The sequence below is a fragment of the Trachurus trachurus genome (assembly GCF_905171665.1).
Source record: "Trachurus trachurus genome assembly, chromosome: 2".
Taxonomy (NCBI): domain Eukaryota; kingdom Metazoa; phylum Chordata; class Actinopteri; order Carangiformes; family Carangidae; genus Trachurus; species Trachurus trachurus.
Genome location: NC_139914.1, coordinates 6,490,722 through 6,507,629, shown reverse-complemented (window position 1 = coordinate 6,507,629; position 16,908 = coordinate 6,490,722). Strand labels below are relative to the sequence as shown.

Below are 16,908 nucleotides of genomic sequence, written 5' to 3'. Positions count from 1 at the left end.
TCACAAACACTTCTCACTCTTAACCCATGGTTTTTGCGGAAGCTTGTGCAGATATTTTCAAGTGTCCCATAAAGAAAAAGCCAACACTCGAGCCTCTGACCACATCCTCCTGTCATCCTTTAAGTGGATTTAAAGGAAGTCATGTATGGCCTATGTTTGGGAAAGTTGTGACAACACATGAATTTAGATGTAAACCGCGCTTCACATCAGGATCGGGGGCTTCCTGTTTGACCGCCCTCCCCCTCACCACGACACGCGACTCCCTTTCCCTTGCTGCTGAGGCTGAACACAGTCACCACACTGAACACTCACTTAAAAAGTCCTAAATGTCACAAAAGCAGGCTGTATCTGTGTGTAACTGTGTTTTGGCCTTGTAAACCAAACTATAAAGTGAATTAGTGTTTGGAGAAAAATAGACAAATTAAGCCAGATTTAGCAGAAATGAGCAGTGTGCTCCAGAACTGCCAGAGTTGGTGGTTTGTTTCCCACTGGGCCCGCCCATACCAAAAATAGGCCTATGTGCATCACAGTTTAGCAACAGAATATATATATATATGTACACACAAACCCACTCAGTTTAAAGCAAAGAAGTGGGCAGACCATAGTTAAGTCCACTACAGCACACAGATTGTGATACTGGAATATGTCAGACTGTATTTAAACATTATACAGGATGAAAGCTAATATCTGGAAAATAAAAAAAGACAATAAGAAATATGAGCGACAGGTTTTGCTACTGAACAAAGTGCTAATCTCAGAGATTATCTGCCTTTTGCAGCCTCTTCTCTCAGGCTTCATCTATTTAGCTAAGAATTCTGTTTCCCTGTGTTTATTTATTTAGAATATTTAGAGGCCAGTGAAATAAATCTAGATCCCTCCTGCCACACCGACTGTTTTTTTTTTGTTGGTTGTTGTTGTTTTTTGGGATTGAAAACCACCTTGTGCTACTGCTGCATTTTCAGACCTCAGCGATCAGCAACAACTGACCCAAGTTGTACGAAATCTAGATAACTTTCTGCATCAGTGCATGCTCACACAAATACACACATGTGAGTGCAGCGTATAGCAGTGCAGTGGCTGCCATAGCAGCAGTGTAGTGCAGCCAGTGGATTATCCAGGGCCTTGCATTCCAGCTGAAGGTTAAACCTCTCCCCACCATGATTTAATACGTACTTGTCTGTGTTGCTTATGAATTCCAGAACCCCTGACGGCCGCCATGTGCTAACGAGGGAAATATTTCAACGTGTGTGCAAGAGTGTGTGTGCGAGTGCTATTTCGGCTAATGTGGGCTTTTTATCCTCACGGTTCTTCATATTTATCCAAGTACCAGGGTTCAAGTTTCTAGTGTTTTCTTCAAGAATGGGAAGTAGATTAAAGAAAGAGAGACCGTGAGGAATTGGATGGGACGGGACGCGACGGGACGAGGGTACGATGAGACAGAAAAGCAGTAAAAGTTCATCAGGTGGTTTCACAACTGGTTGGAATTTGGAAGTTGAACTGGGGAGGTTTGGAGGTTCTGGGGATTTCCGTACAGCTTTGGAAGTCATCTGTCAAAAATCCAAACCATTTCCTATCTCTGCTTCTCCCTCTCTCCCTCCCTCCCTCCCTCCCTCCCTCCCTGCCCTCACTCTCCATCACAACATCTGCTTTCTCTCTCCTTCTATCTCACACCCCCTCCTCACTGTTTCCTCACCTATTTCTCTCTCATCCACACTATGATTTCACTTCTAGTCCTCTCTTCAAGCTGCAGCTCACGGGCTCAAAGCTCAGCTCATGCATGTTTCTCATGTATCACCACAGTGGCAGTAAATGGATTATGAAAGAACAGCAACTTGTTCAGATTTATCAAACATGGTCAGACACTTGGGGAAACTGAACCTACTTCCTCACGTAAGAGGCTGACGCCACCATCGAGCGTGCTGTGGTTCCTGAGCTTCACAAATCACTCATTCGATACAGATGAAGGGAACATCTGGGGTTCAAACTGAGGTTGCTAAGACAAAGACTCTCTGGGCAAGTCCAAACTGATCTGATGTGTCAAAGAGTTGTGGATCCCAGAAAGCAAACAGCAGAGTGACCGAACGATAGCATTAAAAGTTGCTGATGCTTCCATGAACTGACATCCTGGACTGAGACGAGGATTCCAAGGCTTTAAAGTTGCGTGTGCCACAATTTCCAGAGTTTCCTGATCATTAATCAGCAAATTCGGGACTCATTCATCATGTTGACAGCTGACAAAGTGGCTTCCCCCTTCCAGAAAGCTCCGGTCCAAAACCTGGATGTAAAGCTCTTACGCACATATAAACATATTTTTCAGAGCAGCTCATATCTTTGTTTGCAGTGGCAGTTTGCTCTTGAGGTTTTGGCAAACGTAGCACATCAGATATGTCTGTTTGAAGTATGCAAAGTGCACTAATAACCCTCAGAACAAAGATCAGTCTCAGCATTGTGGTATACAATTACTTTCATACTTGCTGCATTATAGGCTATATATTTTTCAAGGGAAACCTTGCTAAAAAAGTCTATGGATGCCTGTTTATGGCATAGCATGGCATTTCCCAGCATCCGAAGTGAGGAATTCAGTGTAAAAATATGTTTAGATTTTTTTTTCTGTTGACTACCCTGGACAAACCTGTCTGATGTTTCAGTTTAATGGATTTAGGTCCATAGACAACTTTCCACCCGTGGCTAATTTATGTCTGCATTCCTGACATAAGCTTATTAGATATAATAAGCGAGATAAGATACAGCTGTTATGGGGACTGTGCAGATGATTTATTTTCTTGTTTTCTTTCAGATGGACAGAAGAGGAAAAAGTCACTGAGGAGGAAGTTGGACTCTCTTGCAAAAGAGAAAAGTAAAGACAAAGGTACGCCACTATCTTTGACATGTTCACACTCCGTCTCCTCTGTTTCACTCTCTCTTTGTCCCGACTCTAACTGGTCCTGCCAGCGAGACAGAGGAGCAGTCTGTGGCCTCCACCCTGCAGGCAGGTGAACAGCAGGGTTATAAAAACACAGTTTTTGTTTACTGGGCTTCGACAGTTTATATTTAGCTTAAGTGGAGGGACTCCTTGTAAGGGGACTGGGCGCTGAGAAGCAGCCACTCTGCTGCACTAAGGAAAGCATATTTGGCAGAAAGTGAAAAGGATTTTCATCAAAGAAGTGCAGATGGAGAAAAGGGCACAAGATAAAATAAAATAGGCTCCTGTTGTGAGATTTCTGAGAGTGTGGGAACAGATCCAAAGTTTCATTTATACACACAAACAAACGCACATACACACACGTTTCTAATAGGCTGCTTAAACCATTTTTACACAGCTTAACCTGAATCCTTTGACCAACAACTACAATAACTAATAGAATACACAAAAATATCATAAAAACTGTTATATGAGATGATTTTGCAGGATTAGTCTTTGGAGAGCTGCCACTTGATCCCATAGACCTTAATAATTGAGCTAATCTAAAATAAGATGAGGTTCAAGGTTCAACTCATTAATCCATACAGTAAAACCACAGCAATCAATGTGCTGCCATCTTAATCAGCAGCATGAAAATTAATCCACAGAAACACAGCGCAACATCACATCATCCTGTCTGTGCCATGTTGAAAAAACATCCAAATTATCAGCACATCATAGATGACAGGACTTTAGCAGTATTGTTTATTCATACCATTCAAACCAGAGTTATGTGAGTCTGTAATTCATTGCTCAAACAAGTGGAGGAAACAGCTGCCAGGCCATTGGGTTTTATATTAGAGTGGTGATGCCATGCCACAGCTGTGTGGTCTGAAAATATTGTGCATGCTTTGGCCAATCAACCTAGCATTCTTGGCGACAGCAATGACAATACTTTGGCAGGTTGCCAATGACCTCCAGTTGAGACTTCAATCTGACGACATGAATACAATGAGTTATATACTGTATGTTATCTAAGTTTACATATGGACACAAAGTGAGCGGAGGTACACCACACACCTGGCTGCACCCCTCCAGAGCCCAACTATCTCACATGTACCTGTGGTCTAACCCTCCAAATGGATTCCAAGTTTGATTTTCATCTCAGTACCCTGAACACCAGCCCTGCATTTCACTCTAAAGACAGAGAGAGAGTGAAGGAAAATACTGTCTCCTCTCATGCAGCCACAGTAATGTGTCCTGCATGTGCTAGGACCAAACCAGATTTGAAAATAAGGTTGAATAGCTGTTTTAAGGATGCATTTTTACCTCAGATAGCTTCACAACAGACCCAATCTTCACTAATTAGTCTTTTAAAAACTCTTTTGGCATTGTCAGTGTGTTAAACTGGTAAACTGCACCCATCTGTGCACATTAAAGCCAAAGTTCCATGTTATTTATGACTTTTTATAACCTCAGTTCTGAGAAACACACCCAGCTAATACAAACACACTACACCGACATGAATAAGTAATAGCGAGGAAAGAAGAGTGCTGAAAACCCAGACCTCGTTGTTCCTGAGATGCTGCGGGCCTGGAAAATGTAGATTTATGAAAATCTGACATGTCTTGATGAATGAGGTCTGGCTGCAGACACGCTGTGAAGTGCTGTGCATTACGTTGGCAGAGACCTGCACGTTATGCGATCCAGATTGTGTTTTTGTGCATGTGTGTGTCTGTGTCGGTTACATAAGCTCTGTTAAGTCTGTGAGGCTGCAGAGCAAATTCGTTGTGTCACTGCGTTAGTGGTCATGTTGTTCATGAACCACAGCCTTCCACTTGTGGTTGTGGAATGCATTTTGCTTTCTCCCTCTGTTTTCCTTTGCTTCTTTTCTACTCTCTCTCTACACACACACACGCACACACACTGAACAGCTGGACTGGTTTTTCCCAGCTGTTGGCTCAGGCTTTGGGATTCAGTATAATGGAATATATAGCCTGTGATGGCCCTTGCATGACATCATTTCTCTCTGCAGTGAGCCCTGTGCATATCTTCAAGTGCTTGCATTTCAGCAGTTCAACACAAATTGGCAACAGACACAAGTCCCAAGTTAATTGCCATGGTTAAGCTTCACTTTATCATTGTATAAACGCTACGTCTCTTACAACTTTACGCCAAAACAAACTCCACTCTGCCTCTCGTCATACTTTAAAATTAGGGAAAATGGAACAAAGGCCTAAGCTGGATATCATGCTATTCTAGCTGTAATTAACATGTGTCAGTGCTGAGCAGCTTCTAAAAATGACCCACAGAGACAGCACGGCACTGTTTGTGGCTAATCAAAGTTGTGTCATTTGGGTTAAAAGTGGTCTGTTTATTGTGGACCGATTTCTTTTTCCAGCTTTCTCCCTGTGATGTCTTATTTTGGAAAACAGCTGGAGTACTGTAGGAGCGCTATAAGAGTTTTAACTGACTTCGTAAACATGTGTTGATGCTTTAATCGCATGTAAAAGTAAAGCTCCAACAGAAGTAATAAAGAGTTTACGAAATGTGTTTGAAGCTCTTGTTTACAGCTATATTTGGAAGTTTCTAACAGCTTTATTTTTTCTTTATTTCTCTTCTTCCTGCAGCCACCTGTGTGCTTTTGTTCAGGAATAATGCCATTCAACTGTTTCATCTCCTCTTTCTCTCCATTCTCCTGCCTCCTCTGTCTTTCTGTCCCTGCAGAATGCATGCCCCAGGCCTTCAGTATACCGCTCTCCCAGGTCATAGCTAATGACAGGGCACACAGGCAGCGTCAGGACAGCTATCGTCAGGACCCCCCGCAGCGTGAGGAGCACAAGGACTCCTCTGACCTCGTCTCATCCATTTTACAGGTCTGTAGGTTCAGCTTCAAGTTTATCCTTTTCCTCTTTCCTGTCTTTGGCAAATTATCCCATTTGTTCCATATGAGAAAAACAAATGTAACTCCTGGATCATGCATCCTGCAGTTTGCCACCAAGCGACCGTCCAATAAGGAGTTATCCAGCAGTAACTCCTCACTGAGCTCTACATCAGAGACAGCCAACGAGTCCACATCGCCCAACACCCCTGAAGCTGCACCACGAACCCGCAGGAGGGTGAGAGGAGATCATAAAACTGATTACAGTCTGAACCACAAGAATCTGTTTTTTTGTGTTTGATTTAAAAGCACAAATCTTCCTTCAGGGTGGCATGTCGGTGGACTCCATCACTGACCTGGATGACAACCAGTCACGTCTGCTGGAGGCCCTGCAGCTCTCCCTGCCTTCAGAAACTCCCAGTAAGAAGGAGAAGCACCGGGACAAAAGGCTGAGCCTCAATCCCATCTACCGTCAGGTGCCCCGGGTGGTCGACAGCTGCTGTCAGCACATTGAAAAATACGGTGAGTAGGTGCTGCTGAAGCCATTATACAGACAGTACTGTGTGAACACCCAGGCCTCTACTGTCACTACAACAACAACAGGTGCTAGACACTTATTTTTTTCCTTTTCCTTTTCACCCAGGTTTGCAGACTGTGGGGATCTTTAGAGTGGGCAGCTCCAAGAAAAGAGTCCGACAGGTGGGTCTTCTATTCACTGAGCCCCATTCAGTGAGCGTTAGGTTTTTATGTATCCCTTGTGCCCACAGAAAAGCCACATAGCACCGTTCAGCCTCCCTACAGCAACCCAAAGGACAGTTTTTGCTCTTCACACATTTTCCAACAACAAACAAAACCTCCTCTCTAAGAACAAATTGTGTGATAATCAACACATTGCACTGAAATGTGCCGTTCATGCTCCTGAAGCTTCATCTGTTGCATCTTTCCCATGTAAACAGGTCTAAAACCACCAGCCTGATACAGGAATACACACAGAGCTAACCAACACAGCTGACTGTGTGTTAGTCAAGCAAATATATTCTTACCTGCTCAATACACAATATCATAATAAGTTATGTTAAGTACTCCTACACCTCCTGACCTGTTAACTATGACTCCAGTGGAATAAAAGAAGATAAACACAGCGGTCAGGGTTAAGTTTTGGGTGTCAATCAGTGTGGGCAGTGTCCACTTTTACATAATCTTTTCTCTGGCATGTTTTCATAACACTGACTTCCACTTGGAGCTCTTACAGTTTATTAGATATCCATTCACCTGCAGGCACAAGCACACTGGTTTTACCTTCAGGGCTATGTCCATGCTTTCTTATAATACAATACATAATATATATTGAAAGCATTAATGAGCTTAAATCAGTTTCCTTGAGAATCTGGTTCCTCTTTAAAAGCTCATAAAGCATGAATAAGATTGTTTTATCTTTTCTGATAATTGCTAATGAATATTACCAGGAGAGAGATGTGGTTTATGTGTACGAGTTCAGTTTATACATGCTGCTGCAGAAAGTCTTGTCAGAACTTCCTGTGTTGTTTTCCCCCACATATCTTCACTTTTTACATTTTAAAGTTCAACCCAACAGCTGCAGCGGAAGGAGTATCCATGATAAGCTATTCTGGTTATAAAAACAGTGTGTTCTCCTTCACCCACATGCTCTTGTTGTGGTTTCCCATTCATATGTGTCTTTGCTCTTGTGTAATTAAGAGTATATGTGTAAATAACATATTGAAAGTCAACTTCTCTTTTCCATGTTTTTACTGTTGGATGGACCCGACTACCTCTGCATGTGTTTATAACACCTCTTCTTTATTATAAACTTGTTAACTGAAACAGTTTGGATTCACACATCTGTATTACATGAGACAAATGTAATGCATTCTCTGCTGCTCTGTGTTGATACAATCCAGTGTCAACATTTATGCATTTGACACCATTGTCAGCTTATTGTGACTAATAACAGTTTATTAGCTTCAGTAACGGCGGTATACGCTGCACCCAGATGACCCATGTGTATCCCTCATCGTGGCCGACAATAGACTCTCTATTATTCTGGAAGGCAGCCAAAGGTCAGAGGAGATTAGGATCCTTACTGGTAGAACTAGTTTGAACTGAGAGTCTACCAGGTCTCTTGGAGGACCAACAGGAAGCGAGCGTGTGTGGGTGTGTGCGCTACCTAGAATATAATGTCCATTGTTATGTGCAGAGGATGTTTCTGAATCCCCCTTCTTCCTCTCTTTCTCCTCTGCCCTCTCTTTTCTTTTTGTCCCTCCTTCAGCTGCGTGAAGAGTTCGATCGCGGCGTCGACGTCCAGCTGGATGAGGAGCACAGTGTTCATGACGTGGCGGCTCTGCTAAAGGAGTTCCTGAGGGACATGCCCGACCCTCTCCTAACCAAGGAGCTCTACACAGCCTTTATCAACACCACATGTGAGCTTCACCCTCCTTGCTCCTCCTCTTCTTTTTTCCCTGCATTTTTCCCCCTTTCTTTCTCACACAGTCCATCCTATTCTGTGTCGCAGTGTTGGACCCAGATGAGCAGCAGAATGTCGCCCAGCTGCTGCTATACCTGCTCCCAGCATGCAACAGTGACACGCTCCATCGCCTTCTGGAGTTTCTGTCTACTGTGACTGATCATGCACACGACCGGCAGGACAAAGAAGGACAGGAGGTGAGCGCTTCATCAAATCCAGACATTAAGTGGCAGAAAATAAAAACAGAGAGAGTCCAAAACACCTTTAGTCGTGTGCAACATGTGCTCATGGGCAACCTTTTGTTTCCACCTCATTGGGAGGAAATTGCCACAGAAGAGATAGGAATCAGTCTCTGTGGTTAGTATGTGCACATATTTTTCTCTTTGCCTGAAACAGCACCAGCGTTGATGGAAGATTGCTAAACAGCCTTGCTTTGATTATCACACCCATCTTGATGTCAGCAGCTGCATTTACTCCACACTGCACTCTGGTAGCCTTGGGGTGACACTTGTTGTTTCTACTGCTACTGGTTGTAAAATGCATAGGGGGGAAAATCATCTCAACCTCAATTTGGGAAAGTCCAGTCAAAGTAAATGTTTCTCTACCGTCCTCGAGTAACAGGAGAAGCTTGCATGATGGGGATTTCACTTCAGAATATTCTCAAGTGCTGATCAGAATGATTTCAATCTCAAACAAAATTTGAAAGTATATAATCACAATTAATCTGTGGTTCAAGACTGAGATATAATACGGTGGCAGTACAAAGGATTCCCCAAGACTGTGGTCTCCATGAAGAGGGTCAGGACTTCCCCTGTGCAAGATACACCACATGGATAAAACATCCACATTCTTTTGGTCAAGAATGTTTTTTGCAGCACAATGAATGCAAAAAGTGAGTTTCATAAAAAAAAAAAGCTTTTCTGGGTTGAGTCCTGATCTCAACCGCATCCAACACCTTTTGGATGAACTAGAGCGTTGACTGCGAGCCAGGTCGTTTCGCTCCAGAATGAGTGTTCGACCTCACTGATGTTCTCCTGGCTGAATGGGAGCAAATACCTGCAGCCAGGCTCCCAGTCTGAATAAAAAGCCTTCCTAGAAGTGTGGACGTACTTATAACAGCACAGCGATGCTCATGGATTTTGGAGCCATGTCTTCAACAAATCACATGAGGCCGTAAAAAATTGTGTCGACACACTGTCTACCAGTGTCTACATATTTTCAGCAATGTAGTGTAAATCCGAGGGACAGCAACAGAGTGGAAAAAATGTGCACTCTGTTGTCTGCTGAAGAAATCAAAATGTCTGAATGAATGGTGAAACCAGCACGGCATGAAGTAGAAACTGTGGATTTTGATCCTGTCATAGCTGCAGGGAGGGGAGTTGTGATTGGGATACAGGAAGTGACATCATGGTCTGTAATCAAGACATGTCCATGGTTTTCCTCTCTCTCACTCTCACGGGCCCTTTAGTCTTCATCAATTCCCAAACTGCGGACATGTGTGCATGTGTTCTGGAGGAAAACTGAGCATCTCTGCATGTGCGTGGGTATGAACCTCACCACTATGTGCAAGGGAGTGTGTGCATACTGTACGTGTTAAAGAGGGGTGTGTGTGTGCAGATGGACATTTGTTCATCTCTATGAGAAGGGGGGCTCAAACACTGATGTGTGTGTGTTTCTGCTCCAGTTTCTGTATCTGAGATTGTGACAGGAAGTCAGAGCGTTTCACACTCAGCCTGGAACTACACATCAATACTTTTGGCCGCCTGTGGCTGCTGTCTCTCCTTAGGGACTGGGAGTGGGGAGGGAGGAAGGTCGGAAAGAAGAGCAGAAATACATTTATCACCAAAAAGAGCTTGGAATGGCTTTTAACTTTAGATGCTAAATATGTCACAGGATGCTCATCACTACCCAACCCTAGTGGAAACAGACCCTAGTGGAAACCTCTGTTAATCTTAACATGTTAACACAGCACATACACACTGCACACACATCTAGCACCATCATCTGGTCAGCATTGCTCTGTTCTCACCAGTCTTATTTCACTATTTTTCCAGAGTAAAATGAGTTATGAATTACAACAGCACACATCATGATGATGTAATCCTTACATGCCATTGCAAATCTAATTGCATTCTTTAATTTCTCAAGCTCCCTCACTCGTGGAGGACTCAGTTGAGCAACGGGTGATCTATAGCATTTACATGGTGTGCATGTTTGTCTCTTCACCTGCAGGTCACAGGCAACAAGATGACATCTTTAAACCTGGCCACCATATTTGGGCCGAACCTGCTCCACAAGCAGAAGAGCTCAGACAAAGAGTTCAGCGTCCAGAGCTCGGCCAGGGCCGAGGAGAGCACGGCTGTCATCGCAGTGCTGCAGAGGCTGATTGCCAGCTACCAAACCCTCTTCATGGTCAGTCACTGAGCTTGCATGGTTCTAACTTTCACCTCACCTCACCTCACCTCACTTCCTCGTTTGATTCTTTTACCCCTCAAGGAAACACACACACACTCGCTGTCTCACATTCACTTGCTCACTTGCTCTCTCACATTCCTGTGTCGACTTAAAGTAAGACAATCCCTCCTGGCTTAACACACAATAGCTGTGTCTTGGTTAATAAAAACAGAGTTCTGCCTGCTTTAGTGAAGAGAGAGAAAGAAGAGACAAAAACAAACAAAAGAAAGAAAGGAGAAAGAAAACAAAGTGAGTGAAAGATACCAGATGGATGAGGAGGCTTTTTGAACACCTTGCCTGAAATCTTGGTAGTATAGGAAGTAAAGAGAGAACAATCTTGTCATTTAGCTGACAGTTACATCAAAAACCTTTCATCCAGATACTTGAACCTTTTCTTTCCAAAATAAAAGCGGAAAATTCATGCTTGAAATCCTAAGTGTGGTGTCAGAAGAGGTCACACATTACTGCCTCATCACTTGCTTTTTGTTCCTCTCTGTTCCACAGACTCTCAAAAACAGTGCAGACAGGCACTTCAGGTCATTTCAGGTCCAAAATCTTAAACCGTAATGTTTTGTAATCTGCCACCTCGGTTCCCCTCAGGCTTACATTCCTGCTGTAAGCCAATGAAGAGCTATTAAGCGTGTATAGTGAATTGGGACTGAGCTGCTCAGTGTCGGTGAGTAAAAACAGATCTGTAGGCGGCTCAGGTTCTCTATATGACACCTGAAAGTTGTTTCATAACCTGCTTACGTCTGAGGTTGTTAAAGATCTGGCAACTTTTACTTTCAAAGCACTCATTCTAGAGCAGCTTGGACAGCGTTCTTCATTATAATCCACATGTTTGATAAGCATAAAATTCAGCTAATTACCTGATGACACGACGAGACAGGTTAAGAGAGATTCAGACACGGTCATCTGTTCCTGTTGCCCTGACATGTTGACCCTTGAACAAGCAGGAAACTTCTCATTGCATTTCAGAGGAGAAAGAGAGATCCTGGTATAAAGTCATGATGAATGATGAAGAAACACAGACTGAGATCCATTAAGTTATTGTTGTTGTTGTTGTAGGTGCCTGCTGATCTGCAGAATGAAGTACTGATGAGTCTGTTGGAGACTGATCCAGATGTGGTGGACTATCTTCTGAGGAGAAAAGCTTCGCAGTGAGTTACGATACAAGCATCCATGTGGAGCGTGTGGTCTTGCATCTTCCTTTTTCCTCTTCATCCACACTTGTTTTGGCCCCCAGGAGTCCTGACCTGTTGCCATCGGAGGAGCCCTTCACTCTGAGCGAGCGGCGCTCCTCCAGCGACTCCAACAAGGTGTCCAGTGGCGAGGTGTCCCCTTATGACAACAACTCCCCAGTGCTGAGTGAGCGAAGAGGAGAACCAGGGAGTCCAGGGGAGCAGCTCTTCCGTGTCCCAGAGCAGTACACTCTGGTGGGGCAGGCTGGTTGGAGCAGAGAGCATGGAGCAGCGGACAGCTGGGGGTCCAAAGGTGACTTATTTTACAGTTGCTGCCCCTCAGCAGTGACGTCTTTAGTAGTTCTGGGTCGTTTCGTATGTTCTCCATGTGCTTATGTTTCCTGTGTGACTGAGTATGAAGAGGAATTTGACCTCTTTTTCCTTCAGACACTATATCAGAGGAGCATGCTAACATATGGGGGACGTGGCACAGCACTCTGAAACCAGCACTCAAGGACCAACCATACACAGGTAAACAATTGCCCCGTGGGTCCTTGCAGTTAATGAGCCAGAGCACTACAGTATGTGCCTGACACATGGTGCTGGTTATTAACCATCAGACAGGAAGAAAAATGAAGCACCAAGGCCTTTGAAATCACAGTTTCTGTTGTGATTTGCATTTCTGCTCATTACAGACCAGAGTCCTGCTGGTTTTATTCATTAGTAGTCACTTAACATTAGCTGCTGAGTTACACCTGTGCCGCCTCCCTCACTGTGAGACAGAAAACCATAGTCCTGCTGGAAAACCCACAGCTAAGACCTCTTGTTGTTGTATGAGACTGACCTCAAGTGTTGGAGCATCTCCCTGTGCATTCTTATGCAAAGCACTTTCTCGTGTTGTGTGTGTCTCTTGTTATTCATGAAACTCTAATTAATGCCGCTGATCAAGTTGATGTTCTGTTTCAAGGTTCCCATGGCAACATGTCAGAGGGAAGCTCCCGCAGCTCACAGGAAGGTCTCGACGGGCTCCACGGCGATGGCAGGCATCAGGCGACGCAACAACGGACTCAGACGGCGCCGGGCGTCACCGAGTGCAGGCCCCACCCCCCGGTCAGCAGAGTGTGCACCAGCCCGCACTTAGGGACGGGACGACCGCGGCTGCAGCTGAACATCAACCCCTCGGTGACGTCACACCACAACAGCACGCACAGCCTCCAGCGAGCAGGTGGACACAGGATTAACCCCACCTCCAGACCTCAAGGCGGGGTGAACATTGCTGACGGTGGCCCTGCTACGCTTAATGACAGCCGCTTTCCACCCCCTTACAACGCCCACCACCGACTGGCCACTTCTCAAAGTTCGCCCCAGCTTGCGGGGGCCGTGCGCCCCCCTCTGCAGCATGGGAGGCCCAGTGCCACACAGAGTAACTCAGCCTCCACAACAGAGGCCCAAATGGTGCCACAGAGCCCCGAGTGGCAGGACTGGCAGAGAGACCGGTGGCAGATCTGGCAACTGCTGTCCTCGGACAATGCCGACACACTGCCTGAAACGCTGGTGTGATGTCAGACCTTTGAACTCTAGCCAACCGTGGCCCAATCAAGCTCCTCCTATTGACAATCACCCCTCATCCTTACCCTCTTTTTTTCTCTCGCCCTGCCTTTTGTCCATTCATCCATGGATTTCATCCTTTCCATGAACCTTCTATGCTTCTCCTGCGTCTTAGCACCGTGCCGTTGTTGTTTACCTGTGCAGCTGCTGCCTTATACAGACTTCTACATCCAAGAGCCACTAGTATTTCTTATTTTGTATGGATGTATCAAAAGTTGCTTCTGTTGCGAGCCCATATGTTTTATCCATAATAACTAATGATTTGGGAGCATTAAAAAAACAATGCCCACCAGAAATACCTCAAAAAACACATTTTCTATTCAGAGTTGAGTCTTCATATCTCAATTGTGAACAATAGGAAATCACCATTTCTTTAGGTTGTTATTTTTTAATTTCATTTTTTTAATTTTATATTTCGACCATGAGACACTAAGATGTACGCATTAGGAATTGCTGCTAAATGTAGACTTGTTATGTGTGTACTCTTAATGTAATTCAGCCACATCTGTCTAAAAAGATCAAAGAAATCTGTCAGATTTTGTTTGATTGTATATATACAACCTGTTGACAAACATACTTATACAATATATATATGTAAATTGACATGTAAAATATATAAATTGCCAATCTACCTAAAAGTAAGTCAGCCCTTAACAGGCAGTCTAAATGTTGGTGTTTGTCAGACTGCTGTTCTGTCGTCAATATTGAATGTAAAATGCTTCACTTATGGCAAGATGCTTAGAGCTAATTATAAAGCGCTTGGCTGGAGGTCCGCTTCTATGTGCTCCTGCCTGCTGCACTGCAGGATCAATGTGCCAAAGTCTGTTTTTTTTGGTTTTTGTTTTTTCAGGATATTTATCGTGCAGTTTTGGTCATTTCACCCAGTTGTTCATTTCTAAGGAGACTCAAGAGATTGTGGCATTGTCGGGAATTTCAGCGTAGCAGTGTGGGAGAAAGGAGGCATGTTTTTTTACACACACACAGGCAAATATTTTATCATGGGGTTAGTGTGGGGATCGTTTTTCCATTATATTTATGTGAATGACATGACTGATTCAATTTTATTATACCTCTCATACTAGACTGAATATCCCAACTGGGTTTAGACTCATTAACTGTCTTAAAGGATTGATGAATCATGAAAATTTATGAAAAAAAAAAAAGTTACAGCAGTGGTCCAACTGAGGTGCTAAATTCTCATTGTGCAAAACCAGGAAGAAATAAATATATATTTTCCCTGAATACACCCACAATCAAACTGTCCAAATCCTCTCACATGTCTCAGTCAGGTGGGTATTTGCTGGCAAATATTTCACATTTTCTTAAGTTATGGTGTAATATTTGCTCATTTGAATCTACTTCATTGTTAAATCTGGAAACACACTGTATTTAATTTGCCATCTTTTCTCGTCCTGTATTTGCTTGGCCCTTGAAAGTTAAGCTCAGTGGACAATAGAAGAGTCTCAATGCAAGTATAGCACGTGGACCATTGGTAGAGTAATGGCGCCATCTATCGTCAGATCATGTGCATTGTTTGGCATGCTGCTGCTTCCCACAGTTCAGTGTCTCTAGCATCCAGCTGCACTCAATTTAGAATCAAAGCTTGTGATTATAAGCACCTTTTGTGAAAATGTACAAAATCAGTGTGAGGTATTAAACGTGCCATAGGTCTCCATGCATTACTCAACATTCATATTGTGAATTTTTTTGTATGACTTTTTTTCTGTTGAGTGTTGTAATATATAAATATAACAATTTGTATTAAAGACAAAGAAGAAAAGAGAAAAAAGGAGCAAATAACCCTAATGGTCCTAGTTTTGTCTCCCCAAACCAGGATCCTGTTTGTCTGACCGACGTCAACCAAGAGAAACTTAGTGATATGGTGTTTTTTTGTCGTTGATATTTTGGTGGGGTTTACTGGGTCCAAGTTGTAAATGAATATCTGGTAATTGCTTTTGTACTGCGTGTCATCAATATACTACTATGGAATTAAATATGATAAAGTCTACACATGTGGTTGGAGTCAAGTGCTTTATGGTGACAGCAGTGTTTCACAGCATAAAAATGTCAAAGAAAACAAATGTCATGTTTGATAAAACTATAACTCACAGCCATTTTCCCACTCGCACACATGATCTCAGGAGCGCCAACGCCCTTTTGTCCCAAGTGCTTAGCTTGGCTGGGCTGCAGCTCCAGGAAGAGCCCTGCTTACTCCAAACTTTAGTGTAAAAACACATTATGTAAACACACAAGACCACAGAACACTATTGCTTTTAAGGCCATAGGTCACATGTTAGGTACTTTTTTTTTTTTAAATCTCCAAAGAGACCCAAATTACCACAAGTCCTGGGTGTGTCTGCCTGCAGTGCAAAGCTCCTGCAAACTAGCTTTTTGGGAGAGCTGAGACATTTTTTGCAAGTGGGTGGCTCACCAGTATTGTTTGTGTGGTGTGTGGTTACTGCAATGTAATTTTTCCCCTTTAGTGTTCCACCCTAGGATTCAGACAGCCTTCTCCCTTTACCTCCGACTCACACACCAACTAATCAGGTTTTGCTTCTATAAAGGATAAATTGAACATTACTTTTCACGGCCTGACTCATTGTGCAGTGAGGAACCATTCTTCACTTTGAAAAATTAAAAGCTTTTTGCAGGCAAATTCCATTTTCCATTTCACACTGAGGAGAAACACAAACCTGTATATTTCAAGGAACTATTCAAAGGGCTGACAATGTGAGCTACTCTTGAGGACACAGAGTCTCTGTCTGTGTCTTGCCTCCATTATTTTGGCAATACTTGGCTTCAAGGTGAGAACAAAGCAACACACAGGGACTGCTGAAAGTTTTCGAGGTAGGAGACAGAGGGTTAAGAATCAGAGACGACGGCTCCTTAACCAGTCTGCAGAACAGGGACTAAAGTGACGTGAGCCACAGAGATGTCTTCCTCACACCCTTTAACCCTGACGGCAGTGATTCTAGCTTTAGATGCGAGGACAAGGAAAAAAGAAGCAACTGTGAGCCACTTGACTGTAAATGTCAAAGTGAGGCATGAGCAGGCAATTTCAAAAACTTGACGGAGCGAGATATGGTAGTTGGGCTATTGTGCATAAAGCCCCTTATTACACCTGAAAAAAAAAACATTCCTGTTGAGTGCAGTGGTGCAACGAATAGAGGCAGTGATCTAGTGAGCAGTGGAAAAATGTCAGATGGTCAGATGAGTCATCTCTCGAAAAGGCAGAAAAGTATATGCAGGGCTCTAGCCAACGTGAGTCAATGAGTCTGGGAGGTTATTTCCCATGGAGAAGATGTCTAAATGTTCTGTTAACCCCTGGAGTGGCGAGGAGCATGCTAATGAGTTATTCCGGTATGGAAACACTATTCACTGGATCACTGAATGATCTGAA

The 16,908-nt window shown here is 43.6% G+C and overlaps 1 protein-coding gene across 1 annotated transcript in view; it reads left to right on the top strand.

Moving 5' to 3' along the window:
- Nucleotides 1-13,586, top strand: part of LOC310999960 (rho GTPase-activating protein 6-like) — a 34,452-nt gene extending 20,866 nt beyond the window's left edge. Inside the window, exons 3-14 of the mRNA XM_083990585.1 lie at nt 2,798-2,869; nt 5,630-5,778; nt 5,893-6,021; nt 6,110-6,305; nt 6,427-6,482; nt 8,071-8,221; nt 8,314-8,462; nt 10,498-10,677; nt 11,788-11,879; nt 11,966-12,213; nt 12,348-12,431; nt 12,868-13,586. Coding sequence (XP_083846711.1) covers nt 2,798-2,869; nt 5,630-5,778; nt 5,893-6,021; nt 6,110-6,305; nt 6,427-6,482; nt 8,071-8,221; nt 8,314-8,462; nt 10,498-10,677; nt 11,788-11,879; nt 11,966-12,213; nt 12,348-12,431; nt 12,868-13,460 — 2,099 coding nt within the window. The 3' untranslated portion in view covers nt 13,461-13,586. The remainder of the gene's footprint in view (nt 1-2,797; nt 2,870-5,629; nt 5,779-5,892; nt 6,022-6,109; nt 6,306-6,426; nt 6,483-8,070; nt 8,222-8,313; nt 8,463-10,497; nt 10,678-11,787; nt 11,880-11,965; nt 12,214-12,347; nt 12,432-12,867) is intronic.
- Nucleotides 13,587-16,908: the final 3,322 nt, after the last annotated feature.